The sequence below is a fragment of the Fomitopsis serialis genome, assembly GCF_022376445.1.
Source record: "Fomitopsis serialis strain Sig1Antser10 chromosome Unknown B0H18scaffold_22, whole genome shotgun sequence".
Classification (NCBI taxonomy): Eukaryota; Fungi; Basidiomycota; class Agaricomycetes; order Polyporales; family Fomitopsidaceae; genus Fomitopsis; species Fomitopsis serialis.
The window spans coordinates 313,033-339,013 of NW_025954982.1; the positions used below are offsets into that span (position 1 = coordinate 313,033).

General features: G+C 57.7%; 9 protein-coding genes across 9 annotated transcripts; 3 read left to right on the forward strand and 6 right to left on the reverse strand.

Moving 5' to 3' along the window:
• Positions 1-143: 143 nt before the first annotated feature.
• B0H18DRAFT_1084339 (extracellular GDSL-like lipase/acylhydrolase) lies at positions 144-2,521 on the reverse strand (the record flags this gene model as incomplete). Its single annotated transcript, XM_048031775.1, has 8 exons — positions 144-269; positions 296-376; positions 459-664; positions 983-986; positions 1,594-1,663; positions 1,713-1,823; positions 1,880-2,319; positions 2,381-2,521. The coding sequence occupies 8 exons, from the start codon at positions 2,519-2,521 to the stop codon at positions 144-146; spliced, it is 1,179 nt and encodes a 392-aa protein (XP_047895097.1).
• Positions 2,522-6,489: 3,968 nt separating this feature from the next.
• On the reverse strand, positions 6,490-7,131 carry B0H18DRAFT_906583 (uncharacterized protein; the record flags this gene model as incomplete). The annotated part of the gene is made up of 2 exons (XM_048041506.1): positions 6,930-7,131; positions 6,490-6,871 (listed from the first exon to the last, which is right to left on the reverse strand). Coding segments are annotated over exons 1-2 (513 nt in total), but the record flags the coding sequence as incomplete, so codon positions are not given.
• A 946-nt stretch (positions 7,132-8,077) lies between these two features.
• Positions 8,078-9,884, forward strand: B0H18DRAFT_1117733 (uncharacterized protein; the record flags this gene model as incomplete). Its single annotated transcript, XM_048033644.1, has 5 exons — positions 8,078-8,261; positions 8,318-8,750; positions 8,804-9,517; positions 9,571-9,665; positions 9,718-9,884. 5 exons carry the CDS (start codon positions 8,078-8,080, stop codon positions 9,882-9,884), a joined length of 1,593 nt encoding a protein of 530 aa, XP_047895099.1.
• A 1,210-nt stretch (positions 9,885-11,094) lies between these two features.
• B0H18DRAFT_234260 (uncharacterized protein) lies at positions 11,095-12,170 on the forward strand. Its single transcript, XM_048037232.1, has 4 exons — positions 11,095-11,562; positions 11,623-11,858; positions 11,920-12,035; positions 12,091-12,170. The coding sequence occupies exons 1-3, from the start codon at positions 11,204-11,206 to the stop codon at positions 11,958-11,960; spliced, it is 636 nt and encodes a 211-aa protein (XP_047895100.1). The 5' UTR covers positions 11,095-11,203; the 3' UTR covers positions 11,961-12,035; positions 12,091-12,170.
• Positions 12,171-12,627: 457 nt separating this feature from the next.
• On the reverse strand, positions 12,628-13,206 carry B0H18DRAFT_1117735 (uncharacterized protein; the record flags this gene model as incomplete). Its single annotated transcript, XM_048033645.1, has 2 exons — positions 12,628-12,852; positions 12,964-13,206. The coding sequence occupies 2 exons, from the start codon at positions 13,204-13,206 to the stop codon at positions 12,628-12,630; spliced, it is 468 nt and encodes a 155-aa protein (XP_047895101.1).
• Positions 13,207-13,965: 759 nt separating this feature from the next.
• On the reverse strand, positions 13,966-15,149 carry B0H18DRAFT_234415 (uncharacterized protein). The gene is made up of 4 exons (XM_048037233.1): positions 15,067-15,149; positions 14,838-15,009; positions 14,238-14,779; positions 13,966-14,166 (listed from the first exon to the last, which is right to left on the reverse strand). The coding sequence occupies exons 2-3, from the start codon at positions 14,910-14,912 to the stop codon at positions 14,321-14,323; spliced, it is 534 nt and encodes a 177-aa protein (XP_047895102.1). The 5' UTR covers positions 14,913-15,009; positions 15,067-15,149; the 3' UTR covers positions 13,966-14,166; positions 14,238-14,320.
• Positions 15,150-15,708: 559 nt separating this feature from the next.
• On the reverse strand, positions 15,709-17,961 carry B0H18DRAFT_1117736 (uncharacterized protein; the record flags this gene model as incomplete). Its single annotated transcript, XM_048033646.1, has 5 exons — positions 15,709-15,850; positions 15,910-16,214; positions 17,507-17,743; positions 17,797-17,808; positions 17,869-17,961. The coding sequence occupies 5 exons, from the start codon at positions 17,959-17,961 to the stop codon at positions 15,709-15,711; spliced, it is 789 nt and encodes a 262-aa protein (XP_047895103.1).
• A 979-nt stretch (positions 17,962-18,940) lies between these two features.
• On the reverse strand, positions 18,941-19,168 carry B0H18DRAFT_860932 (uncharacterized protein; the record flags this gene model as incomplete). Its single annotated transcript, XM_048039717.1, has 2 exons — positions 18,941-19,017; positions 19,081-19,168. Coding segments are annotated over 2 exons (165 nt in total), but the record flags the coding sequence as incomplete, so codon positions are not given.
• A 1,186-nt stretch (positions 19,169-20,354) lies between these two features.
• Positions 20,355-23,685, forward strand: B0H18DRAFT_953818 (uncharacterized protein; the record flags this gene model as incomplete). Its single annotated transcript, XM_048042217.1, has 8 exons — positions 20,355-20,708; positions 20,857-21,343; positions 21,423-21,481; positions 21,583-21,608; positions 22,126-22,232; positions 22,316-22,595; positions 22,677-23,026; positions 23,246-23,685. 8 exons carry the CDS (start codon positions 20,355-20,357, stop codon positions 23,683-23,685), a joined length of 2,103 nt encoding a protein of 700 aa, XP_047895105.1.
• Positions 23,686-25,981: the final 2,296 nt, after the last annotated feature.

Consider the following 25,981-nt stretch of genomic DNA (forward strand, 5'->3'; position numbering starts at 1 on the left):
CTTCGTGCTGGATGTTGAGACTTGCTAGCGCTTGAGTGGAAAGTCATCACTACTGAAAGCCATCGACCCGCACATCTATCGGGTCATATTTTGATTTGTCCGTTGCAGGCACTCCTATGTAAAGCCCAATAACAGTCTCAGCTCTACTGGAAGCTATCCACACCGAACGCGAACCTCTCAAAAAGGTCAATCGGGAACGCATCCGCGATCGCCGTGTACCCCGCAGCGTTCGGATGCAAGTACTCCCCCGAGTTGTACGCCGGGTTCAACTCCGTAACATTGTTCGGATCCGCACAATCGCGTCAAAGTCGATGACCGCGTCGAACTTGCCGCTGTCCTTGATCCAGGCGTTAACGCGTGATCTCGCGCTGCGGCTCTGCGTACGGCTGGATGGTGTCATTGGGCGCGCCGAAGGGCGTGATGGTCGCCGCGAAGATCGGGATGCCAAATGTGTGCACACGCGTGATGATCTGCTCGAACGCCTGAATGAGTCGGTCGCCGACAACCTGCTGCGAGTAGACGTCCGTCGCTGCCGTCCCGATATCGTTCACGCCCTCGAAGATCATCGCGTACTTGATCCCGGACTGCGCAAGCACGTCGCGGTCGACGCGCCCGAGCGCGTTCGGACCGAGTCCGTCGTAGAGGATGCGGTTGCCACCTGCACCTTGGTTACAGCGGTTTTCAGAACTATGCGGAATCGCGAGAAAAACGAAAACGCACCTCGGGCACTGGACCAGCGCCCCGAGCCACGATTAGATTAGATGCAGTCCGAGTTAGGAAGCCATTAGATTGATACGACGCTGCGCGTCCCGCCTCTCCGAGCGAGCGATGTAACAAGCTTCAGGGTGAAGTCGACTGTGAACAAAAATGGGAAGGGTATGTCAATAAGGCATGCAGAGGTCTGGTATCTTTTCCCCATCCAATGACCATTCACTTTAGCCTCGGATGGAACCACTTGATCAAATTTACTCAAAAAACCAACAGAGCTCATCTAGCAATGGTCCTCGCACTAGACCGTAATTTAGACAGCCAAAGATGTGTGTAAAGCTGTTTGTGCTCCACATTTACCCTGGTCATAACACCCAATGTGCACAACATTGCCCTTGCCATGCAACAATATAGTATACTTACATTAATTATCAATTCATCACAGAATGGGTCCTGCTCAATGTGCTGCTTCACTCCGGATTTCATCCATTCATGTCTGAAAGTCAAAAGATCTTGTTCGCGGACTGAATGTATATGTACTACTTACGTTAGAGCAACTGAGTCGTTCGTACTTACTGTATGTTGTTTACATAATCAGCTACCCATACTTACTATATATGCTATATTATATACATTGCGCGCCGCGCATTGTGAGCCCTACTTTTCCACCGTTTTTCCTGCTGCATTGGTGTGTCAGCGTAGCTCGCTGCCATCTTGTTGTCATTTACATGTAACGACTGTGATTTCGTATGCCTGCTGACCGAAATGGCCTAGCTTATCAGTTCCAGATTTGGCCACTATCTAATCTAATCGTGGCTCGGGGCGCTGGTCCAGTGCCCGAGGTGCGTTTTCGTTTTTCTCGCGATTCCGCATAGTTCTGAAAACCGCTGTAAGGACCGCGATGTTGGCTGTGTAGGGGTTCTCTTGCATCTTAGCAAGGACCAGATCGGGCCAACTGACATGGGCATTAGCTCCCGACAGCAAGGAAGACACAGAACTCGCGCCGGTTGTTCTCGTTGGTGTCACTGCCACGACCATCGGTAATACTGTCACCAACGATCACCCACCCGCTCGCCGTTGATGGTGACCAAGCCTCGATTCCGCTCAGGAAGAACCTGTGTTCCCATAGTCATTCAGTACCCGACGAACGAGGCTCAACGACTCTGCCCACCAATGAGCTTCGTACTGGGTCGAGGGGTCCGTCAAGTTGAGAGCATCCACGTAATTGCCAAAGCTGTACCAGGTGTTGGTGCGACTGCGCGGATGGCTCATGATGTAGAAGCCCTCTTGGCCAGCCTCGGTGTAGAGCGTCACCGTCACCATGCTCTGGGCTTCGAAGGGGTAGTAAATCGGGTCTGACACAACCTGAGCGCCGTCCGGGATGATCATGGAGGTGTTCCCGGAGAAGGTAAGCGGTACAGAGGAGCCTGGCACGATCTGCGGCGAACCCGCGGCTCCATCGAGAGGCAACGCGACTGCGACTTCGGTGATGGGTAGGTCATTCACACCGAACGCGTTCGAGATGCGGACGCGGATGTATGACTCGGCCGAGATCGAGGTGTGCAGAATTTGACGGATGGTCAAATTCGTGAATATCGAGTTCGTACCATTCTGCACATGCGTAAGTGCTCAAAACACCGATACTTAGAGACGTAGGGGATCGAACACGCACGAATGGTGGATTTGGCACGTTGTAATACTCGGTCAGCTGGGGCATGGTCACCCATGTGTCAACCCAGTGCCCAGCGGGCGTGAAAGCCCTCGCGCTGAACAAGGCTGTGGCAACGGCGACGAAGTACAGCAGTGCGCGCATGGCTATAGGCTGTTAGATCGCGTTGAATGTGTCCAACGTAGGACGCAGCTCGCATTATAAGGACGGGTTGCCCGACAATTTGCCGGCATAAAGCATCGCCAGAACCGCACTAGTTGACCTTGCCATGGGTGCCGGTCGGTTTTGCGCGATTTGCATGGGACCGTAATCAACACATGAGCGCAGCAGAGCAGGGTGCGTGCCTTAAGAAGGGTTGCAATTATGATCAAGTTCGTTCGCTACGAGGCTTTGGTCGTCTATGGAGGCGGGTCGTCGATACACGGTTGGGTTTTTATTGACTTCGATCGGCTTATTCTCGAATGCAATCCTTTCGAAGTTGACAAAGCCGTCGGCGGTAGTGCCGAAGAAGGGTACTCTTTCGCACTAGAGCTTCAGTGTTCTACTGCGCGCCATCACAGGAATGCCAGGTGCTGAGATATATTGGATACGTACGAGCATGTATCAGGCGGTGTGCTACCTTGATTCACATGACAGTCAGTGACTTTGAACCTCGATGGGTATATGTCGGTCGTGGGGTGTGAAGGTGAAGATTGAAAGCCGATTGAAAGCAGAGGATACTGCACGAACAGCTGAACTGTGACTATCGCGATCCCATAACTTCTTTCCTAAGCTGAGCGCATCCGTGAAAGTTGTCGCCCACAAAAATACAGCATTGAATATTGATACCAAGGCGAGACGGACTGTGGGGCCGCTCAATTCTAAAGGGTTCAAAACCCAAGACTCACGAAGAGGTTCAAAACGGCGACAGGCGCCCGGGCTGATGTCATCCGCAGCACGGCCCGCTCGCTTGGCGATCCAGAACCGGCCACGCCTCGCACGAAAAACCGAAATCTCCTCTGCAAACCCTAGTACCTTCACGCAAACCCTAGCGTGGCTGCAACGCGCTCGCGCTCGCGCACGTGCACCCGGCGAGCCCCGCGCGCGACACGTCCCCCGGCGCGCGTCTCGCAGACGCGCGTCGCGCGATGTTCGATTTCGCATCCCTCGCGCGATGTCTGCCCGCCCGTCGATTCACGCCCACGTTTTCGCTCGCCGTACCGTACATTCTATATACATGTACATTAATATAAACTTTTTCATGCTCTGCCCGACGCCCGACGCGATGTTGCCACCACCGCGTTCATCGCACGTGATGTTCCCACGACACGTCGCGGCCAGCGCGTCGCGTTCGCTGACGCGACCGAAAAGAACACAAAAGCCACACAAAAACCCAACTGTGAGGTCGAGCAGTGGTATGCGAGGCCTCTGCGTCTATGAGATGTACGGGGACTGTACAGTGGTCTAGGTAAGAAGGAGGAGGACGGACAAGACTCCGAACGGCGAGGGAGAACTTCGAAGATGTCGAAGACTGTTCGAAGGCGAGGGCTAAGCCTCGAAGGTAGGAGGGAGGGTTTCGACAGACGTGTCGAACGAACGGCGACAAGGAAGGCGAGCGACGGCAGGAGAAGAAGTGTAGAGCCTCTCGGGGCAACTACGAGCTGGCGAACGTACTAGCGAACTGACTGACTGACTGACTGGCTTCGAACGTACTGGCTGACTGGCGAACTTGCTGACTTTCGAACGTACTGACTAGCTGACGAACCTCGCCGGTGCGAGGTGAGATTGAGAGGGTAAGGGGGTCTCTGAGATTCGAAGGGAACAAGTCCCAGAGTATATACAGGAAAATACGGTCCGAAGACCAAGAGAGCCAAGAGAAATTCGAGAAATGATGAATGAGAGTGATAAGGAAAATAGCCAATCGGAGACTGTCACAACGCTCGACCCGGACCTACTAACACATGAGAGAACCCAACTCGGCCTTCCGCAAGTTCCGAATAACGGGCGACCGTCCCGAACGGTGAAGGTCATAACCGGAGCCGGTGACAGTCCTCGAAGATATGAGACAGCCGCAGGAGTTTGCCTGGCTTACACGAACATGCCGCACCTCGACCCAACTTCCGAAGCGTATGCTGCCCGCTACTACCGCCTCCTAGAGGTCCTCAAGACCGAGGGACTTGTCGAGCCGCGATATGATGCCAACAGTCCCGGAGAGTGGCTGGCTTGGGCCCACGGAGTCCGTTGGATGATCGTACGTGCCTCCGGACATTGACTATCCTTCGAACCATCGTACCGACCTTCGAACAGCGCTTCTTGTTCGAGTCCCGTAGCCGGGCTATCCTGCTAGCGAACGATACGCTTCCTGCTCCTAGGTCGTTCCCCGAGATCGACGAGTTGATGCGCTACCTCGACGAGGTCTTTCACCGCGATGGCAACCAGGGAGACATCCTAGGTTCGCCCTACCCTACGATCGCGTGGTCCGAGACCTTGGTACTGCTCGAGCAAGTCAACCAGGCCGAGCGTCGTCCTCTCGCGAACCCGCAGTATCAGCGCGAGTCGTTGATCCTGTCCGACTTTCGCCAGCTGCCCGACAACCTCGAGTCCATGGGTCGAGCGATTCACAACATCGCAGTCGACCAGCGCCGCACGCACGGCACCCTCGTCGGGTTGCTCGAAAGCCTGCTCGAGCGCGTCAACACTGACCGTGGCTCCGACACCGGTCCGTCTGTTCGTAGGGGTAGGGGTGGTGGTCACGGGTGTGGTGGTCGAGGACATAGATACGAGAGTTGCCGGGGTCGTCACTAGCTAGGTTGACGTAGCCACGTACTTGCTCCGGAGTCCTACCAATGTAGCGACGCTTCTAAACCACTTGCCTCTGCCACTAAGGGTTCCGAACATTGACACTTGAGCTTCGAACATCGGGCGGTTCCCTCGAACGGGCGGATAGCGCGTCGACCATACGGACTTAGTATACTGTCGTACCGACCGTAAATCGCGTTTTCGGTGGGTAGGTGAGCTAAGGGCTCATCATCGCAATGTTCCCTAGACACCGAACGACCGTGCTCTGCTACCTATGTTGAATGGAGAGATTCAACCTGCAGAATAACGAGTAAGTCTTGTAAACCTAGAATGTGCTTTTGCTGACTCAGTCAGTTTCTATGGGCTTGGCGGGCATCAGGAATCCTGTCCCCTACATTTAGCTCATAGAGCAGCGAGGTCGAGAATCATGATCACTCATGAGGTCATGTCTCTATTGTGAGACAGCCGTCTCAGACATGAGCAACCGTGAGACAGTCGTCTTGGACGTGAGCAACTGTGAGACACCCACTCATCAATGAGCACCAGCGAGGCGCTGACCTCACCGGTCATCAATCTAGAGATGACTGTCTCGGCTGGGCTCTAAGCCATACAATGACTGGTACTGTACCACTGCTAGGGATGTCGGAACAACGTCACATCAATGTAATGAATACACAATTGATGCATTAAATGATGAAACTACGAATATCAACACACAAAAGCACATTATAGAGTGTCTTGCAGACACCAGTGTACACTAGGTGACGAACGAGCGCAGGGAACCAACAACGATCCAGCGATGTTGTGAGAACGAGCAGCAGTACTATTATCGACTTGAAATGATTATCTGCTAATTAAAGGTGAGACATAAATGTATACTCTGTTGTGACTCGGAAGTAGGAACACTTGACATCGAGCCAGCAGTGACGGGATCTGGCTATGGGACTGTGGACAACGACTTGGACGGGTCACGGTAGCAAGGCGGCAGATGGCGTCGAGGGCTCACTCCGAGTCTGTTCACCATCAATCATGTTTGATGATGGCGCCGGACCCGCCGATGGTGTAGCAGCTGTGATGGGCACTGCGGCCGACGGCGCAGGGCGAGCCTGACTTGGAGTAAGTGGTGCCTGGCAGACTGTGTTCCAACGAGCAGTACGTGCTGCCCGTAGGGGGACAGCTTGGTTCATCTTCTCTTGCAGTGCTGCCATCTGCGCATTGATGACATCGTCTGGGATATCCTTGACGGTCGGAGCGGCTTCGGATACATCTTCAGCGAAGAATCCTGACTGATCCCTGCCACGAGAAAGTGCAGTGAAATGTGTTTTTCCTGATGTACGACAGAAGAACACAGATCCAGATAGACGTGGTGGCTCCGTGAGCTGAATGAGAGTCCCGTCAAGCATGCCTAGGCAACCACGCAGGCGGCTCTGTGCGTGGACCCAAGCCTTTGTCACTGATCGATCTCCCCACTTGACCCAATCCAGCCCCAGCTCGCGTAGAGCATACATGACCCGCTCACAATACTTGTGGACTGATCCGAAGCCGATGCCCATGTCGTGTGCAGTACTGAGGGCATCTGTGCCCCGTTTGCCATACCGGACAAGGAAGCATCCAAGCTGATAGCGCACAGGGCGCTGTGGCTTCCGCCCACGAGACTGGAAGATGTCACATGTCTCTAGTCGGGCAACAAGCCGCTCAAAGGTCTGGCGACCCATCCTATACAGCTGTTATGAGCCACAGTACAAGAGCACACATTTTTATACCACAGACTTACCGAAAATGGTGACGGAACCAGCGATCAGGATACAATAGTGCAATTGTGAAGGCCTGAGGGCATTTGGCGAACTGGTTGTATGGTCCACAATGATTTGAGTCAAGAACCAGTGAGAAGCCGAGGAGGTTCATGCCAGCAAGCAGGAAAGCATTGGTAGTAGCACGAAGATGGTCAGGGATAGCATCGAAAATGTGGTAGTTGGGCAACGTAAGGCGAGGCAGGAACAAGCCGAGGATGATGTAGATGAGGGCTGCTTGCTGGAGAAGCTCTTGGGCATGTTGCTTAGACCGTAATACAAGCCTGCCGGCCGTAGGCATTGTTCGATCTGAGGGCGATGTCGAGAAAAATGCTGTAGTGTTGCAGACTCGCAGATCGCGGCAGTGCAACGTGTCGTGGGAACATCACGTGCGACGGACGCGGTGGTGGCAACATCGCGTCGGGCGTCGGGCGAGGTCACAGAGCATATAAAAGTATTTATTGATGTAAATATAGATAGGTTGTACAGTACGGCGAGCGAAAACGTGGGCGTGAATCGACGGGCGGGCAGACATCGCGCGAGGGATGCGACATCGAACATCGCGCGACGCGCGTCTGCGAGACGCGCGCCGGGGGATGCGTCGCGCGCGGGGCTCGCCGGGTGCACGTGCGCGAGCGCGAGCGCGTTGCAGCCACGCTAGGGTTTGCGTGAAGGTCCTAGGGTTTGCAGAGGAGATTTCGGTTTTTCGTGCGAGGCGTGGCCGGTTCTGGATCGCCAAGCGAGCGGGCCGTGCTGCGGATGACATCAGCCCGGGCGCCTGTCGCCGTTTTGAACCTCTTCGTGAGTCTTGGGTTTTGAACCCTTTAGAATTGAGCGGCCCCTGTGACCGTGAATTGCGAGCTGGATTCGCTGGAGGATGATGGAGCCCAAGATGATGGATTTGACTCAAGGACCACGAGGTGGCCGGAAGCTGCATGCAAGGTCGGGTGAGATCACATGATGTATGGCAACGTGGTCGAATCCGAAGTACGGTGGCTGCAATTCGGATGTTCAACTCCTCCTCTCCTCGGGCTCTCGTCTGGGCTTGTTCGTATACTCCCCAACGCGTCCATTTCTATCACTGCACATATTGGTACTTGCTATAGATAATCCGCTTAAAGCATCAAGCAATATGTTGCTGCGGTTGCCGCTCTTATTGCCATGCCTGTTGGTCATTGTTCTCTCCGGAGTGAATGCGGACCCAAGTGCTGGTGCCCTGTATCCTCCAGGCCTACAACCTCTCATCACCCGAGCAAATGCACTCCTATCCGTCGGCCAATTCAATGATGCTGCGAAAGCATACTCCGATGCAATTGGTACGTCTCATGAACAATCGGCGTCCGAGTGCTATCGTGTTTACCGGCTTTCGCAGAGCAATCGCCGGCGGACTACCTATTGTACTACAAGCGTGCCACAGCATACTACTCTCTGAGCCGACACCAGGCCGCCCTCGCCGATTTCGACAAGGTTCTCTCACTCACGTCCCAGTCCTTCGACAAAGCGTACCTCATGAAAGCGCGGATCCTCGCTAAAGAGGGCCAGTTCACGGAGGCGCGTGATGCGCTCAAGAAGTATATGGCAAAGAACAAGGACTCTGACGCACAGGAGGTTCTCTACTCGATTAGCGAGGGCGAGATGGCCGCGAAGAAGGCAAGCCAGGCGATGAAGGCGAAGCTGTGGAATGCATGTGTGGAGGCAGCGTCAACAGCGTTGCTCACTGCATCGCATTCTGCGGAGCTGAGACAGCAGCGTGCGGATTGCTCGTTGGCAGCGGGGGATGTTGAAGCAGCCGTTGGAGACCTAACGTACGCAACTGTGCCAGTGTCCCTGCGGACCAGAACTGACGGACTCTTGACAGTCGTCTGACGCACCTTACGACCCCATCAACGTCTCTTCTCATGAAAATCTTCCGTCTTTCACACTTCCTCGGTCCCTACTCCCCTGGTGATACCCAAACTACAGCACTCGCCACTCTGAAACAATGTCTACACTATGACCCTGACTCTTCCCAATGTCTCCCCGCCCACCGCCTCATCAAGTCCCACGACAAGTCGTTCAAGAACCTTGAGAAACACCTTTCCAAGGAGGACTGGCGCGCGGTCGTCAACTTGCTCGGCGGCGAGAAGGGCTTCGTCGCGATATTCGACAGCGCGCTCGAGGGACATACCTCACGCGCCGCGCTCGGACTGCCCCCGTCAATCCCGTTGCCTTCTGCGAAGCGCACGTCCCCGCGCCGCGCGACGCTGCTGCGCGTGATGTGCCGCGCGCACTCAAAGCTGAACGATCCAAAGAAGGGCGAGCGGTGGTGCAAGGCGCTTCTCGAGATGGAGGGCATGCAGGACGACGCGGATGCGCTCATCGTGCTCGCAGACGTATTGATGGCCAACGAAGAGTGGGATGAGGCCGTCCGCATGCTCGAGCGCGCGTTCGAGGCAAGCGGACGCTCGAATCGCGAGATCCACCAAAGACTACAGAAGGCCCAGAGGCTCTTGAAGCAGTCGAGACAGAAGGATTACTACAAGGTGCTTGGTGTTCGCCGCGACGCAGATGCGAAGGAGATCAAGAAAGCTTTGTATGTCTGGCCTACCATAGTTGCTGCGTTTCGAAGCTGACTATGATGTACAGCCGGGAAGCAGCAAAGAAAGCACATCCAGACAAGGGTGGCAGCGAGGCGAAGATGGCCGCAGTCAACGAGGCGTACGAGGTCCTCAATAACCCAGGTCCGTACGCCCCCCGATGTAACCGCGCACTATTGTCTGACGTCGCCTGCAGAGCTCCGTGCGAAGTTCGACAACGGCGAGGACCCGAACGACCCGATGGCACAGCAGGGCGGCCCGGGCGGCGGCGGCGCCCAGCATTTCGCACAGTTCTTCCAACAGGGCTTCGGCGGCAGCGGCTTCCCCGGAGGGTTCCAGTTCCACTTCAACCGTGGGCATTGAGTGGTGGGCTCGTGCTCGCTGCTTTTGCTTGGCTCTTGCCTTGCCATGCATCGAGGGTGTGTCCCACTCTCGTCCGGTCGTTTCCTCGTGTCTTGCATCTCCGCTCCGCATTGTATATCATCCTTCATGTCTCGTGTTGTGCTATAGCAAAGACGGACTCTCGGACAGTTGCATCGTCTCTTCAACTGCTCACTCAGGCCCGCTCAGTTGTTCATTTGTTTGCTGTTGCGACCTCGATGCTCACTCCCACCGCAGTCTGATGGTCGTCTAGGGTCATTTCAGCTAGGACAATTGTGGTACTATTTATATTGACAGGTTCTTGGAACGAGGCAGGTCTTTTCAATTGGCTTCTTCCTTACTAACAGAAGTTTCAAGGGAATCGAGGCGAGGCTGGGAGTGAACATCTTAACACTGTCCTACTACGTTTGCCAACAAAGTGGTTGTTGTCGAGGCGTAGAAGACCGGGGTTCTCCCAAGGTGCGTGAGGCTACCTGTTGCCGCACCGGTGTTGAGTCCCTCTGTACTAATGGTGGCTGAGTGACACTGACAGCGATTGGATTTACATGTCACCCTTTTGTCTATGTAGGGCGTGGGTGGATGTCGTGGGCAACGAGCAGCACACTGGCAGACGTCCCCTTGGCTTCTGAGAATGCTACGGAAGTCTGGTAAATTGCGCCGTTTCCCTCCATCGGAAGACTTTCTGAATCACTCACAGTGATTCAGGTGGACCGGACGTCCCTCTTCCTCTGCAAGTTATGTGTTTGTCTCTGCAAGTGGGTCCTTGTGGCGGTAGTCACTTCGACCCATTAGGGTACGATCACGTGCGAAACATATCAGGCTTCTGCCGCCGGCTCGGACTTGGTGCAGATCGATTCGGCCAGAAGTCGATCTGGGCGTGCCCTTGGCACAGTCCGGCTGTCTCGAGGGCGACTTGTTGACTTGTGCTATCCGTGCGAAGTCCGTGTCTGTGTGAGTGTTCTTCACCAGCACACTCAGGCCCCGGCCGACGCCTCAGCGTCGCACTGATCCTTAATTGTCTAGACTGACAATACCGGCTATTGTGCAATCAGAATGTCTGACGCGCGGCGGGTCACGGGATGACTTCTCCGGAGCCGTTCGATAAGTGAACGTCTTATTCCGGCCCTTGCATTGTTCTGCTTGCGGCAGCCTGAGAGGGCGCGCATTGCGGTTGCCGTCTCCTTACGGCAGCCATTGTAAATTTCATTACGCAGTGCTGGATTAAACGGGACGTCCCATTGTGTCCCTGCATTCTGTTCCTGACGCTGCGCCGCGGGGTGGGGTTCTCTGGCCGGGCATATATGGGCCCATGGCGGGGAGAATCCCTGCTACATTGCCCGGGCTCCTTCGTTCCTCCGTCTCTCAGGTCACTGGCAGTCTCCTTACGCTCCTTCACGCAACTCTCCCTCGCCATGTCTCAAATCAGCTGGATCCCGGTTGGGCTCAAGGTCGGCAAGATTCAGCGCGCACATCGTCTGAACGTCACGCCGCCGTACTATTGTTTCGACCTCCCGAAGTCGGGGCTTCGGTTAGTCGTCTGCGACAAGCCTTCTAGCTCGAAGAGCTACCGCAACATGATCGACATCGTCGACAACTTCTGCGTCGACGTGCTCCGGCACAAGAAAGCGCGGAAGTTCCTGTTCATGTCGGTGATCGTCTCGTGAGTCTTCCTGCGCTGGTCCACAGGTACAGGCGCTGATGCTTGGTCTCTTCCATTCAGAGAGATCGCACGCACCTCAGACGACCCGATGGAGCCGCCACACATGCTCCTGAAGTTCACGCTACCCACCGAGAACGGGATAGCCAAGGCCATCCCTGCACACATCTACCTGACGGGATCCATGCCCCACGCCAAAGTAGACACGACATGCGTCTTCTGGAAGGACGCAGAGGAGATTGCTGAGCACGAGATTCTGGCATCGCACCAGGCCGTCAACGTACGCCTGGACATGCTCAGTGCGTCCATCGTCGCTGCCTCCGCCTGTCGGTCGTTCAGCTCACACATCGTCTGCGCCAGATTACTGCTCGTTCCCTGCAGAGCAGATCCCACATTTGTAGCGCTATGCCACGACCACCTGGAACGATACCACACGCCTAATGCATACCCGGCTTGCACCGATTACCCTGCTACTGGTATGTTGACAACGTCCATTCGTCGTGATCACCGTCTAACCCGAGGGGCATGCAGGTCAGCAGGTCTGACACGTAGTACTTAGCCTTCATGAACTGTAATGCGTCGTAATGTTATCAATCGCTCTCCGTGCTGTTGTGTTTGGTATATCATCTGCATGGGACAGAGTGCTGCTGTTGTACACCGCAATTGTTCGACGCCCACTATCTCATCATATGGCCGAAGGTTGGTGCTCCATCCCTCTGTTCGCGTGCCATTTTGCTTTTCGTGCCCCTGTTTGCAAACGCGTGCATGACTGAGCACGAACAATACAATATCTCCGCTCACCCTCCGATTCGCGAGCCACCCCTGCGATGTCGACCGTTTAGCCTTGAACTTGCTGTGCTCGGACTTTCCGCGGCCGCCCTGTCGACGAGCGGGCTCTCCTCGGCAAGCGTACGGAGCATGACCGAGTTGCCCGGTCTCGTAAAGAAGGCCAATGACCAAAGACCGTAGTTGGCTTGCCCTTTAGGCCTTTAGGAGGCGGACCAGGCAATTGCGGCCGAAAGCCTGCCAATTGTGGGGCAAGTGGGCTTAAGGTTTTAGTAAGACGGCTTACACGACGCGACGTGAGGATCCCCCGCTCAGGATCGCCATGGCGTCGGCCAAGGTTGCAGATCGCATGGCCAGGGACGGGCTGCCACGCACGCTCCACGGCACGTCGCTGTCGGCCAGGGAGCGAAGAGTGTCTGACAGCAGATCGACGTCACCTTTACGTAGCACGACTGCCGTCCTTGGAACCGTGGCCTGCAGCCCGCCCAATCGATTGTGGAGGCCCTCCTGGAGGGAATTGATGAATCGATGCGAGCACCCGCTGCTTAATAGGGATTCGACACGACTCGGAGCGTACAAGAGACCCGAAGTCCATGTGAGTCCGTAAGGCGGCCTTACCTGTGCGGTACCGGCGGGCATAGGTGGGGACTTGATGCACCTCGTCTCGCTTTCCTTGTACTCCTTGACGGTATGCACCTTCCGGAACCCGACTTTGTCATCCGATACTGCGAGCAGGGCATTGTCGGCTTCAGGCAACTTCTGGACGAATGGCCTGACGGCGGACGAGTCGGGCGTCGACGAGCGTTGGATATACGCGGCGTGCTTGTTTTGGCCAGGCGAGTGCGTCGTCTTTCGAGACATTGATGAACTCGACAGTATTGAGGGCACCGGTTTCGTCGGTCGCATTCGCCCCGCGGCCCTACAGCTGCATAATCAACAACCAGTGAGTTTCGTGCGAAGGCTGACTCGAAGGACGTCGTGCCCGAAGGACATGTACTCATCCCCTTGCTCGTACTGCATCTCCCCGAGAGCCATAGTCTCCACGCCCATTTGAAACATCTCCTCGATCATCGTCCGCATCGCGATTTTTCAGGCTACTGCTGCGGTGAGGATGCGATCCGCACAAGGCCCGCACGACAAATGCACGACTTACCACCATAATCCTAAATGCGTCGCGGCATCCCACAGCTTGTCAATCTCGTCCCGATCGCCTGCCTCGAGGAGCTCGTGACCGACTAGTACTAGCATGGGATGCGTCGGGACATCCTCTGGGAGAAAGTGGCAGGTTGGGCAACGCTAATCTGGGAGTACTTGTCAATGCCCTGCGTGGCTCGGAGACTCCACTGCATGCTCCCAGAACGGATGCTCTTGTACTCACTGGCTTATTCTCATCTGACGGCCCCGTGCTCCATGACGGCAGCCTACTGCGTCCGTGGCGAGGTCGAACTCTGAGCCTTCTGCTCCGAGTCGCAGGAACATGTCTTCCGCATCTAGGACAGCGTAGTCAGTGGTCGTACAAGCAGGAGTACATGGTACATATTCCGGTGGCGCTTACCACTTTCCCGGCTGTCCAAGCTGTGGAGCGACGTCGAGGCTAGACGCGTCCACCCAGCCATCAGAGGCACGCTTGAGCGCATACCATGGTGACAGAGTCTGTAGCAGGGTGTCACGCTCCGCACTGCTCGTGAGAGCGGGCTGCTTCAGTACCCATCCAATAACACCTATGCAGACAACTCTCACGCGTGGACAGAGGGTGCGTGGCCCGCCATGAATAGCACTGGGATGGGATTTAGAGCGCACTGGCAAAAGTTGATGTATGCACTGTTGACCGCAAGACGGTTGTGCTTCAGTCATGACAGATTTGTCTGTGACAGAGCATGGGACGGACGTACGAATATCGAAGGTCTGCGCCCATGAACACACTGACAGACGGAGGCTCGGAGATCCAACAAATTCCGCGCCTGCGGTTTGCACACTACTTTGCGCGATACATTCGAGCATCGGACGGCGGGTTATTCTGGGATATATCGCTGTCACGGAACAAGCGAGGGAGCGGCGCTCGGATGACTCTCTCCCTGAGCAGCTTCCGGTGACTCACCGACGTCAGGCTCGAGAAAATTGCCCCGACGTCGTGTTCTCCGCAGAACACCTGTGTCTGCATATGTCTTAGTTGGGTATATACCTGCGACACCATGCTGGCGACCATCCGTGCGTAATGCGGTGGGGCAAATGAGGCGGGATCTCCCACATGTAAAGGTAGTAGAATATGGGCATATTCCGCATATAACGTACCAGTTTCTGCATCGAGGCCCGACACATGCTCACAGCATCCACTGCGGCCACACGCGGTTGCGCTTGAGGGTTCCCGTGCACAGCACCGAATACAACGATATCGGAGAGCAGGGCTGGTTACATAAACCCGCGACCACACAACCTGTGCTATACTTGATGAACTGGCGCGTACCACCGTGACGCGAAATAATGCGACGTACTGCTCTGACGACGGTGGAATTCTGGGTTCCCGCTGCGGATAACATCAGCAGCACCCTCGTTCTCAAGGACAGCATGGTCCCGGTCTGGCGGGTGCTTCCGCGGGCGATGTGCACGAAACAGATTGAGAGGATGATCACAGTGGTGGTGACTGTATTGTCGAAGCCGGTGCTGCTGCAGAGAAATCTCAACTGCCGTGGCGGGTTTCGGAGACATGCCACGGTTACTTACTTGAATGCAGCATCGCGGAACGAGACAAATGGGGCTATGGGTAGGACTCAAAACACAAGGGCCGGTCAGGGTATGTATGGAACCTCGTCGTGTTGATTAATGATTGAATTTGACGACGGGTTTCAATATCAGCGCTTGACTCAATCACGTGAACTACGTAGCTGACAGCCTGGACGACATCCCGATTCCAGACACTAAGTTTTCGAGCGCGATGCCATGCCCTCCTGGTGAGGTAAGTATATTGAGTTGCATGAGTGCCATAAAATACAGTGTCACGCAGGGTCGCAGCATACGCTAGAAGAGTCAAAGACGTTGTCCTTCGCCGTCAGCCACTGGCAGGGGCTAGAAATCGAGGAGTAAGTATTTCAGCAACACCCAGAGGATGGGAGTCAACCGTCCGCAGACTCGGGGTAGCGAAGTGCGAGAGTAGGCAGTACCAGCGCCAGATGTCCCGGCCCGAAGTCTTGTGCGCACGTCCGCCGCTGACATCTCGCTGTCGAGTACGGTTTGAACCTCGTTTGGCACCCCGGTGATAAGGTTCCCCCAGGAGGCATGCTTACGGCGGAGAAAATCCGTGACGATAGCAGCATTACACGAGAGGCCGTCGCCACCGCACGGGTGCATCAGCTACACCGCCAGATCCTAGTAGGACGGCTCAGTGACAAGGTTGTACAGCATGATCAATCGACCACGAACACGCCCATCGACATGCGGTGCGCGCTGTGACTCGCCGAGCAGCTGGCAGGCAGGTGTGGAGAAGTAGCCGTCGAGTGTCGGCGGCGAGCTGAGGGTACCGTCGGTGAGACTGGTCGTCGACGACGATCTGGATAGCGGATCGCGTACCTCGCTGGCGATCTGGGCGATCGCTGCTCGCGGACCTGGCCAAATTGGATTTCCACGCGGAGCTGGATCTCGCAGCTCGAGGATCGTCCGAGATCGTGGAAGGCGCCGTCTTGGACGACGACGACCCGATTCAAGCTGAAGTTGAATCGAGGGGCGGACGGGGCGGCGGGCAGGGGGCGTGCGCTGCTGAGGCAATGTCGGACGTTGGCTGGGTTCGCTCGCACGGCAAGATCCGCCGCAGACCGCCTCTGAGTAAGCCGCCGAACGCTGGGACGCCCAGCCTCGCTATTCTCGTACGCAATGGCCTGTCAGTCCTCCACCGCGTCAATCGTGGACTCTAGGTAAGCATAGGATGGCCTGCCGCCATCATCCTGCGACATTTGCGTCGCAGTAGTCCTGTCCTGGCATACATGTTCTACGAGCATGTCACCTACCATCTCATCATTAATTGCTATGCTAGAAAACGTCCTCAAGCATCTATCGCGGAATCGACGCTCACGATGATCCCTATCTGCGCAGCAGGACAATACCAGCGACTCCGCCTCATGCTCTGCGCAGAGTCAGCATCGTGATGGACCACAGGGATCGGAGGTTGGATGGTCGTATGTTCATCACTTCCGGGCACCATCAACAAGCGTTGTGTTGTCACACAGCGCTGGGGGCGCCTTCTCGCATCCATCTCAGTCTGAATCCGCGGACTCCGATACTATTCGCGCCCTCAAACGCCTCATGTACCGGCGCATCGGACTGGGGCATCTTTCATCTCCCTTTGAATTCAGTGATGGGGCTGAGCGCTGAGCGGTGCGGTCGATGATCACGCTGACAGCCATCTACTGAACAACGCACACCTAAACAGGGAGTTCGGAGCTTGCTCCCTTTGGCATCATAGATATTCGCCTCCAATCGCCTCGTTCCTTGCCAGACGGGTAATCCAAGATCAACTAGGCTTACCAGCAACTCTCCCTCCCGGTGGCCGGCTTGGGACCGACTCGGACGCGATGATGGCCGCAGCGTCTGCACATACGTCCGTCCCACGCTAGATGCTCAGGCCCATCTTGAGCCTGCGGGAAGCAGCCTGAGAGAACGCACCTGCATCGCGGGAGAGCGCGCGCTCAGCTGTGGAACCTCCGAAAGCAGCGACGGAAGCACGCACGATGTATCGACCATCGACCGCCCAAGAACGCAGCATCCGCTGACAGCCATCCTTCAACTGCACCCGGATCGGCTTCCTGGCAGGGCCACCTCGTCATCGCATTCCCCGTGCCCAAAGGGGAACAGCTCGCAGCTCGACAGTCACCGGATGGGCCAGTGCCGTACTGGCATCAGCAGGCGCGGCTGAGGCTCCCCAGCTGGCCATCCCTTTCTCCGAGTCCGTAATCGAGCTGAACTCCGATGTGCAGCGGACGACCCTGGAACTGGACCCAACGCGGATTCGCATCGTCGTCCCTGCGACCCACGCCACGCCGTAATCGCTCCGAGATTCTTCGGAAACCTAGCTACAGGGCGTTGTGCTAGCCAGCTGCACGACTGGCAGCCGTGAGCTAGCAGCGGTGTCCGTGTTCAGCAATCTAAGCGCGGGCACCGGCCGCGGACGCACCCTGGCCACTGGGTCCGCAGGAGAAAGCTTCTTCCTCGAGCTTCCCGTGCAACGCGGCGCGTTGACAATCATCTGGTAGGCGTGCGTAGCCAAATCGGGCAGCGGCGAGGTTGGCACGCAGAACGCAGACGGGACGCCGGGCGGCCCGCCGCCAGAGTGTGAGCTCCAGCCAACGTTCGGGCGTGCGTGGCCAGTGCGGGGTGCCAGTGCGTGCGGTACCGAGCCGCCCCAGTCATCCTGTCAGTTGTCCGTGTCGGGAGCGCTAGTTGGAACTTCCCATGCGCACGTACGAGATATATTGCCTGTGGCTCACACAAAGTGTCATCGCGGCTGACTATTACCCACACAATAATAATACGGACCGTCCAGTTTCGCGGATCAGAGCCAAGTACGGGGTCACATCGGATTCGGAAGTTGACATTGAAGGGAACTGCGATGCATTTGGAAAAAGGCATGAGGGGTAGGCTACAACGGATACAGTGATTGTCCGGCATATTGATACAGCACTGACAGCGAGGAGAGGTACGCGTGCTAATTTGACTACAAGGACAGCTCGACGTGGGGACTTGGGAGAAAGCAATGTGACTAGCAATTACGAAACGAGAGCGAGAGACAGCATGGCGAGACGTCACATAAGCAAAGCTGATATACGGCAGACGACGGCCCCGCGGATATAGTTCTAGAAGCGGTGGGTATTGGTGAGCAGCAGTGGGGACGGACGGCCGGAGTAGGCTTGGACCACGTTCGCTGCAGACAAGGCACGAATTTCATGATCACTAGCGGCGGGCCCGGCGTGCGCGCCTCCGCCTCCATTTGAAACCCACTTCACGCTCGGCCGCGATCCTAGCGATGGTGGAAAGGCTAATCCGTTCCTGTGGCACTCAGCCCTCATGGCCCGTACGGGCGCGCGCGCTCCCCGCCCTGCGACGGCAGCGGCATGTACTCGGGGAATGCAGGCCGCAGCGCGGTCGACACGGGGCGGGCGTTGCACGAGCACCCCGGCCGGTCGCAGACGGGCTCGGCGTGGCGCAGGCTGCGGTCCTCGCGGTAGCGCGGCATCGGCGACGAGTTCGAGCGCATGCGGCACTGCGTGCGGTCTTCCCGGAGGTTCGACTCCGGCACGCCCACGGGCAGGGCGGGCTCGGCCGCCTCGTGCTTGACGTACAGCGCGGAGGGCGGGGACGGCGCGCGCGCGTACGGGTGGTGCCGCGTGCTCGCGGCGGACGGCGAGCGGCTCCCGTCGTATTCCTCGGGGTCTGAGTAGGACGAGGAGTGCTCGAGCGGGTACGGCGCCGGGGGGTAGCGGTAGCCTGCGCCGGGAGAGTAGGCGGGCTCGGGCGAACGCGACGGCGACGCTGAGAGCGGCGGCGAGTGGGCCGAGCCAGAGGGGTGCTGGATCAGCCGCGCGACGGCATCGCGGCGGCGCGAGGTGAGGTGGTTCCGGTAGTGCCGCCGCATATTCGAGTTGACGTTGAACCTGCGGTTGCACCCGGGGTAGCTGCACACGAACGCTGCGTCGCAGAGCACATTTCAGCATCGCGGTGCGCGTAGAGACGTCATCGAGGGACACGTACGTTTCGCGCCGGTGTGGGTGTTGACGTGGATGTTGAGGCTGCTCGGCCGGTTGAAGCGCTTGTTGCAGTGCGGGCAGCAGTGGCGCTTCTCCTCGGAGTTTGGGTGTCCGTCTGGCGACAACTGAGGCCCACGCAGACCTTGGCTGCTACCTGAAGAGACCGCCCCGCCGGACAGGTATGGGTTCGCGGAGAAATTGGGAGGGTACGGTGCGGGGGTCTTGTGCTCGTCGGGGCGTGGGAATCGGTCGAACGGAGGGATGGAGAGTTCGTGCGCGGACTCCGGCATGCGAAGCTCCACCCGGAATGTAGGCTTCGCTTTCGTAACGGACGACATGCTCACGTCGGTGCCGTGGCCCGCATATCCGAACACAGAGGAACTGGCGTTTCGATGCGAGTCGGGGACAGACGCCACAGCATCCTGGAAGCCGGGTCAGCAGCGCATTCTAGATGAACAAGCGGAGCAGGCGAAAGGCACCTGTGTTCTGCTGTTCTGATAGCTCGCAGATGTGGCTGTAGAGAGGCTTGGTCGTGCAACCTGATTGCAACAAGACCCGGGACATGCTCCGCCGTGTGCGCTGGATGGCATCGTTGGTGGCGCATAGCCATCGTATCCTCTGACGTCTCCCGGACCATCGGGACTTGGTGGCGGACTTGTATCTCGCCTGCTCCTGGCAGGCACTGCGACTATAGCGGATGTTTGCTAAGTAATCGGCATCTGTGAGACAGGCATGCGCATGAGACGGGAATGTCGTACTGGATAGTTAAAATTCGGTTCTGGTGCGTAGCGCGACGTTGGGCTGGTTCTCGATGACGATGACGAGTATCGCTGTATTGGCGAAGGTGGCTTGGCCAATAGATGCTCTGATCGATTCCTGGTTCAACTACGTAGCGCGATCGGGGCATGGGCGGACCTACCTGGAAAGAGCTCATTGATGCTGGGCAGGGAGATGTTCTTCGGCGAGTGGGGAGACGACATGGTGATGTGGGGGAGGAAATGGAGGTGGAACGGGCAGGGGCAGGTTATAAGGGCGGAGGGTGGTCGCGAGGGTGGGCGCCTTATATAGACAATATGGGCCTGTCGCACAGCCGACAAGCCAATTCAAGACGATATCTGAGATTTGCAATTTGCGGAGGCTTCTACCAGATTGTGTTAATCCGGAGGATACAGTTCGACCACAGGCGCCGGTGCCGTGCTGTGCCGGGACGCCAGCAGCCCGGAGCAGCTGTGGTTCTGCCCAGTCGCCGGCCGCACTGCTCGCCCACACGACCGTCCGATGATCCACCACGCCGGCGCCACAGCCGATGGCCGGCCGGCGACAATAGCGCGGGATTTGCACGACTGCCGCATCGGGCGACGGACACTGGGAGGCTCCCTGCCGGTGCGTCAGGGCCACCTGGCTGCTCCACCGCCTGCAGCCCACCAGCCCGCAGAGCATCCAAATCGGACGCTACCACCCAGACAACGTGGGACGGGGCCTGTTATCAGCCGTGCGAAGACAGATGATTCGCCCGCGCTCACGCTTCGTGGGCTTAATTTCCTGATTCATGGCGTAATGGGAGCGTCCTGGGCGGAGGATCACGAAGGCCCTCCGCCTGCGTGTATCGACGCGGATTTGCAGCGTGGGGAGGTATGACCGCACGAACCTGCCGTCGACCACACAAAAAGAACAAGCCCAGCCATATCGTCGTCCCCGAGAAGCCCAGGCCAGCGTGATGTGTCATGGAGGTGATGCAGATGCGCCCGGGTGACCGAACCCACCGGTCGTCCCAGCGAAGTGGCGACCCGAGATGGGGCGTGGCGAGAATCTCTGTGGTCGTCGCGCTCGCGGGAAGAGCGCTGGACGGACTGGGCAGGCGCCTGACAGGATTGGCATGATCGGCGTTTCCTTCTACGGCCAATCAATTGGGTCTCCGAAGACACCGGCCCCGGACGCAGTGGCGCACCCTCCTGGAATGTATCAACGCCTCTGCCCCAATAGGCATGCAGATCAGGCTTCCAGACAATCCTCGTCCCCCGCCACACGCCCGCCGCAGTGCCTGGGTGATGCAGGCCGTCCACGCGTGCCAGCACTGTCCATCCGCCATCGCGCGGCTGCCATCGCGCGGCTGCCCGCTCTGCGTCCGCGGCGAGGGTGTGCGACAGTGGCGAGGGGCGCTGTTCGCACGGCAGTCGCTCCAGCCGTACCGTACCCGTACCGTCCCTGCGTGCGCGAGTCTGGCTGCCGAAACCTTGTCCCAGTCCAGTCAGAGCCCGCGCTCGATGGTGCGCCGCTCGCCATTATGTACGGAGGCTGCCTCGCCGCATCCGCCTGCCACGTCCATTGAGTTATCGGCGTGATCAGCGTGGAGCCCGAGAAAGGATTCGCGCCTGGAAATGGGCGCGACCGGCCATGCCGCGGGCGTAAGTAAGGTTGCGCACACGTCGGATCCCGAGTCAGGTGGCGGCACACTCACAGGCTAACTCACATCGGCGGTCCTCAGATGTGCTAATGCGTGACGCAGCCAGGCGGCGCTCAGCGGCCTGCCAGGTATGGAAGCGACACGCCCTGCGAGCTGCGACCCGTCCGGGCAATTCGTCGCCGCGCGCTGCTGTTCGCAGATGAAGCAGGGAACCCGCGTCGGCCGCTAGCGGTGGCACCGGCGACCAGACTCTGCGCACTCGATTGAAGACCGGGCTGTCCGCGTCCTGCTTCCATGGTCGCCGCGTCCGTGTCGCAGCCGCAGAGACGGGCAGAAGCGCGTCGACGTAGCGTGATCAGCTGTCCGCACAAGCTGCACGCCGCATGCTGGACGTGCGTCGTGCGCGAACACGCCGCCGCAAATCCCTCCGCAGGGCGCGCATCGCCCACGTGACTGCAGGGCCGGCGACCATGTGGTCGCCGTAACGCCGGCCGGGGCGCTGATCGCAATCTCGCCCAGATCCACACGGTGGCACACTCGCCCATATCGGGCGCCCTTCTACAGCACCAGCTAGCTCGCTTCAGCACTGGCCCGCACCGCCCGGTGTAAATCCCACTCTCCCATCCACCCTCTTATCTGCAGCAGGGTTGCCGCGAAGCCAGCGGGCGAATCGGCGGAGCTCGACGCCGAGGCGGTGCGGTTCCACGGAGCCACGTACAACGGGGAAGTTGTGTGGATTTTGCGGGCACGCGGTGTCTCGACCACTGAGTTCGGGACCTAAGCGGAAGCAAATCTCCCTCTGCGAAATCCGTCGTTGAAATTGTATTCACGTAAGGTTTGCACATTCAAAGTGGCCGCTGCACTTACCCTCTAGAAGGCTGCCCCGCGTGTGATCAGATGCGCACTAACTTAGCACGTCAAGCCAATTTCATTGCAATCCCTGGATACTACGCAGAAGGCCAGCTCTCCGTCGGTCAGACGAGGGTAGCGTGTACAATGCAATTAAGACTGTCGTCAACGCCGTTGAAATTCTGCGTCCTCGGGCTTGCCTCGGGCCGAGTCCGAGTCACTGTCTATGGATCGCGGACGCGGAGCCCTGTCAACGGCATACTCTCGTGGGCACGGAGAATGCAGGAAATACATCACAAAATAAGTTAGAGTTTCCTCCTTGCCCACCAATGCTTACTCCTCCTCAGCGGGAGCCGCGTAGGCCTTCGCCGTGGTACGTCATCTGGCGACACTTCGAGCGTGTCCGTGCTGACGGAAGTCGCAAGTGAAGCTCGATCCCAAATCGTGCAGATCCAGTCCGCGGTCTGCTACTACTCTGGAACAAGGGTTCTGCCAGCGGGCGTCACGCAGGGATCGGAGGGTCCGAGAAGCTCGGAACCAATCAATACGATCCCCGCGCGCTCTGCGAACATGGCTCGCGGGAGGGGTAGTGGACTAAGCGACCACCTCCAAAAAATCCCATTCTCCACCCATCCCGCGCACAAAGACCGTCGCGACCCTACACGCAGGAAGCCCGTCGGAAGGCGTCACATGCGCCGTAAATTCACCGGACGAATCCCTTGCAATTCCCCCTCCAGGACAGCACGGCCGCGTGCTGCGCCCCGGCAGACGCTCCGGGGCGCTTTCGAGCGACGAGAACAGCGAAGCAGCCCCCTGCGGACTGTGTTGATTACGCGACGCTCCTCCAACCTCGCAGCGCCCTGCTATCATCGACTGTCGGATACTGTCCGGCAGTCATGAAGCCCCGGTGTTGTAGCACTGGCAGACCGCAGGGCGCAAGGAGTGTGCGGGTCGAGGAGACAGCGCGCTCCCACTGCTGCCAGCACAAACCGCACTCGACGCGGCGGGGGGCTAGCGCCTGGCGTGGTAGCCAGCCAGGGGCATCGGGCGGCGGCGCTAGCCCGTCTAATCTTAGAGCGGTCAGCAGGAGAGTGCCTGCCCCAGGAGTCTGCAGCGCATGCACGCAACGCCAGTGGTGGGCACGGCCATGACACGGCGATCCCCGGCGCTGCCTTCGCCCTCACCTTCGCTGCCATTCGCTGTCCATCATGGATCACGCCCGCCCTCCATTCGAGTGCCCGGCTGGCGTCTGCCCGCGCGCGCGCCCCTGCCCGTCGGGCTTCTCGTCGCAGCTTTTCGCGGGAGACGTCCGCTCCGTCGAGCACGGCGCTGACCCGCGCGGCCGATCCTGTCTGACCAGCCCACCACCGCAAGGGGCTACCGGTGCTCGTCGAGCGACAGATCCTTCGTGTCCGCGCGATGGCAGATGCGAGTCGCGCAGAGCCCCTGACGTACACGGTTTGCATAGGAATATGTCACGGATAATCCACCGCTGTGTGCGGGTGTGAGATACGCCCTCCTCGGTGCACGTTAACTTACAGGGCCGCAAGTCCCTGCCTGAGTCATAGCCCTGACATACCGTGCCGGCCGTCCAGGCTAGATCGGCTCTTTGAGATAGATGCTCGGTACGACCTGCGGTCGTCTTCGCCAGATCCGAGGCACTATGACTCACCTCTGGTTACATACCCGTTGTTCGCGTAGAACTACAGTCCGCGTCAGTTCCCGCGAACCCTCTGTTGCGTCACGATCGCGGAGTCGTCGAAAGCACAGCTGCTAATCGCAGATGTCGGCGTCGCCAAGACACTGTTTTGCATGGCTCGGCGAGAACGAGATCTGGACAGTACAGACCTCCCTAGCAACTGCGTTGTCAGATCCATGACTACACGTCTGACCAACAGTACTTTTCTCGAGAAGGTCCATCCGCTCGACGTCGGCGCCGCAGATCCACTTGCGTGATATCGTGATTGACCATAAATCTTTGGCGATGAACGTGTCGTGCCTTTCATTAAAAATCCGATGATTCGTGTGAAGGCGGCGATGTAGCGCGACAGTTGGTACAACTGACAAGCCCAACCTCCCAAGAACAGGAGGAACCGTGAGTATTTATATCCAATGACAGAACATCGAGCCTCGAGGACATGGTGAATAATCAAATTTTCTTGCCTTCTGGACGGCCAATATGAGACGGTTCTCATGGACCGCGGCACAGTCTTCGTGTTCCTGGAGCATATGTGCATGTCATGGAGGGTACACGAAATGCACGGAGGCTCGGCCGCACCTCCTTCGGATGACCGAACCGAATCAAGAGGTGCCCCACCTATTAGGCGTCTGGTGCAACGGCAAAAAGTGGAACAGTCAGTTCGTGTGCGTGACCCTATCATGTAGGCTCGACGTCAATGGGCTCAAAGCTAGTGGGGGCCAAGTTGTCCGATGGTGAAGTAGAGCGCGAACTCTAAAAAAGCGCAGCGCCTCACCTAGTAAATATCGAAACGCATCCGGAGACCACAGGCGGCTCCGGGGTCCGTGATGAGAGTGAATGTCCAGCACCTCACAGGCGGCGAGTGGATTTGAAACAATGCAATGAGGTCGCTAGCAGCGTCGAGGTGGTTGCCGCCGACTCTAGTGTGTCGGGGGCCGGTGGACAAGGCGAAGTCAGCATCTCGACATCGTCAGATCAGTAGTACGCTTGTAATGTTAGCCGGTACCCGTTTGAGAATACAAGGTCGTCCAGGGGGTAGATTCGGCGAGGCGGGTCTCTTGCGCGTATGAAGAACACGCTGCAGAGGAATTGGGACCACGGTGGCTCACCGGCGTCCTCTTGGAGTCGCTTCGACTGCAAGTTGCCGAGGTATTGGGTAATGAGTAGGTACGTGGTCCGTGCGCTGTGCGCTCGAGAGGAGTGGCATCGTGTTCACCGTACGATATATCTTGCAGGTTCGTGAAACGGAGGACAAAAGGATAAAGGAAAGTGAATTGCGACAAGTCGACGTGTGGTCCGAGACGCCACTGGCAGGAGCACATGGGAATTAGCCGCAGCAGGACAAGGCTCCTCCCAGTGGTCAAAATAGGGAAATCCATGATTTTAATCCAAAGACGACGAGTCTACTCACCACTACCATCTACCCGCCGCATCCTACATGCCATGTAGGTCGAACTCCGCCATTTCGCGATGGATCGTAGAGACAAGATCAACGTGAAGATCGATCGCACTGACCCGGGCCGTGACTGTTACGCTGAGCGCCACGGTCACCTGCCTTCGCCCATCTAAACCCTGTCGCGCTCCAGGTGCTGCACTACGCCCCGGGAGGAATCGCTCGCGAGTTCAGCCCACAGTGAAACCCAAGGAGACCCTCCACATCCAGCGAGGAAGACAGACACACAGCCTCAAGAGCCTCGTGCCCTCGGCGACGTTTGCGGTCACGGCTTCCTTGACAAGACGTATCGTAGCAGACGCTGTTGATACTTGATACGATGATGCAGCACTGACAGCCTGAGTCTTCATCGCGAGCCTGACATCCCGTGGCGCAATGCAGACCATGTCCGTCCAAGATTCTGCCACGCCTTGACGGGGCCTACACAGGTGGCTGTGTCCCATATGGCTTCGTGACTCGGTGAGCAGCTCAGGCTTATCTCCCTTTGAATCCTCCCCGAC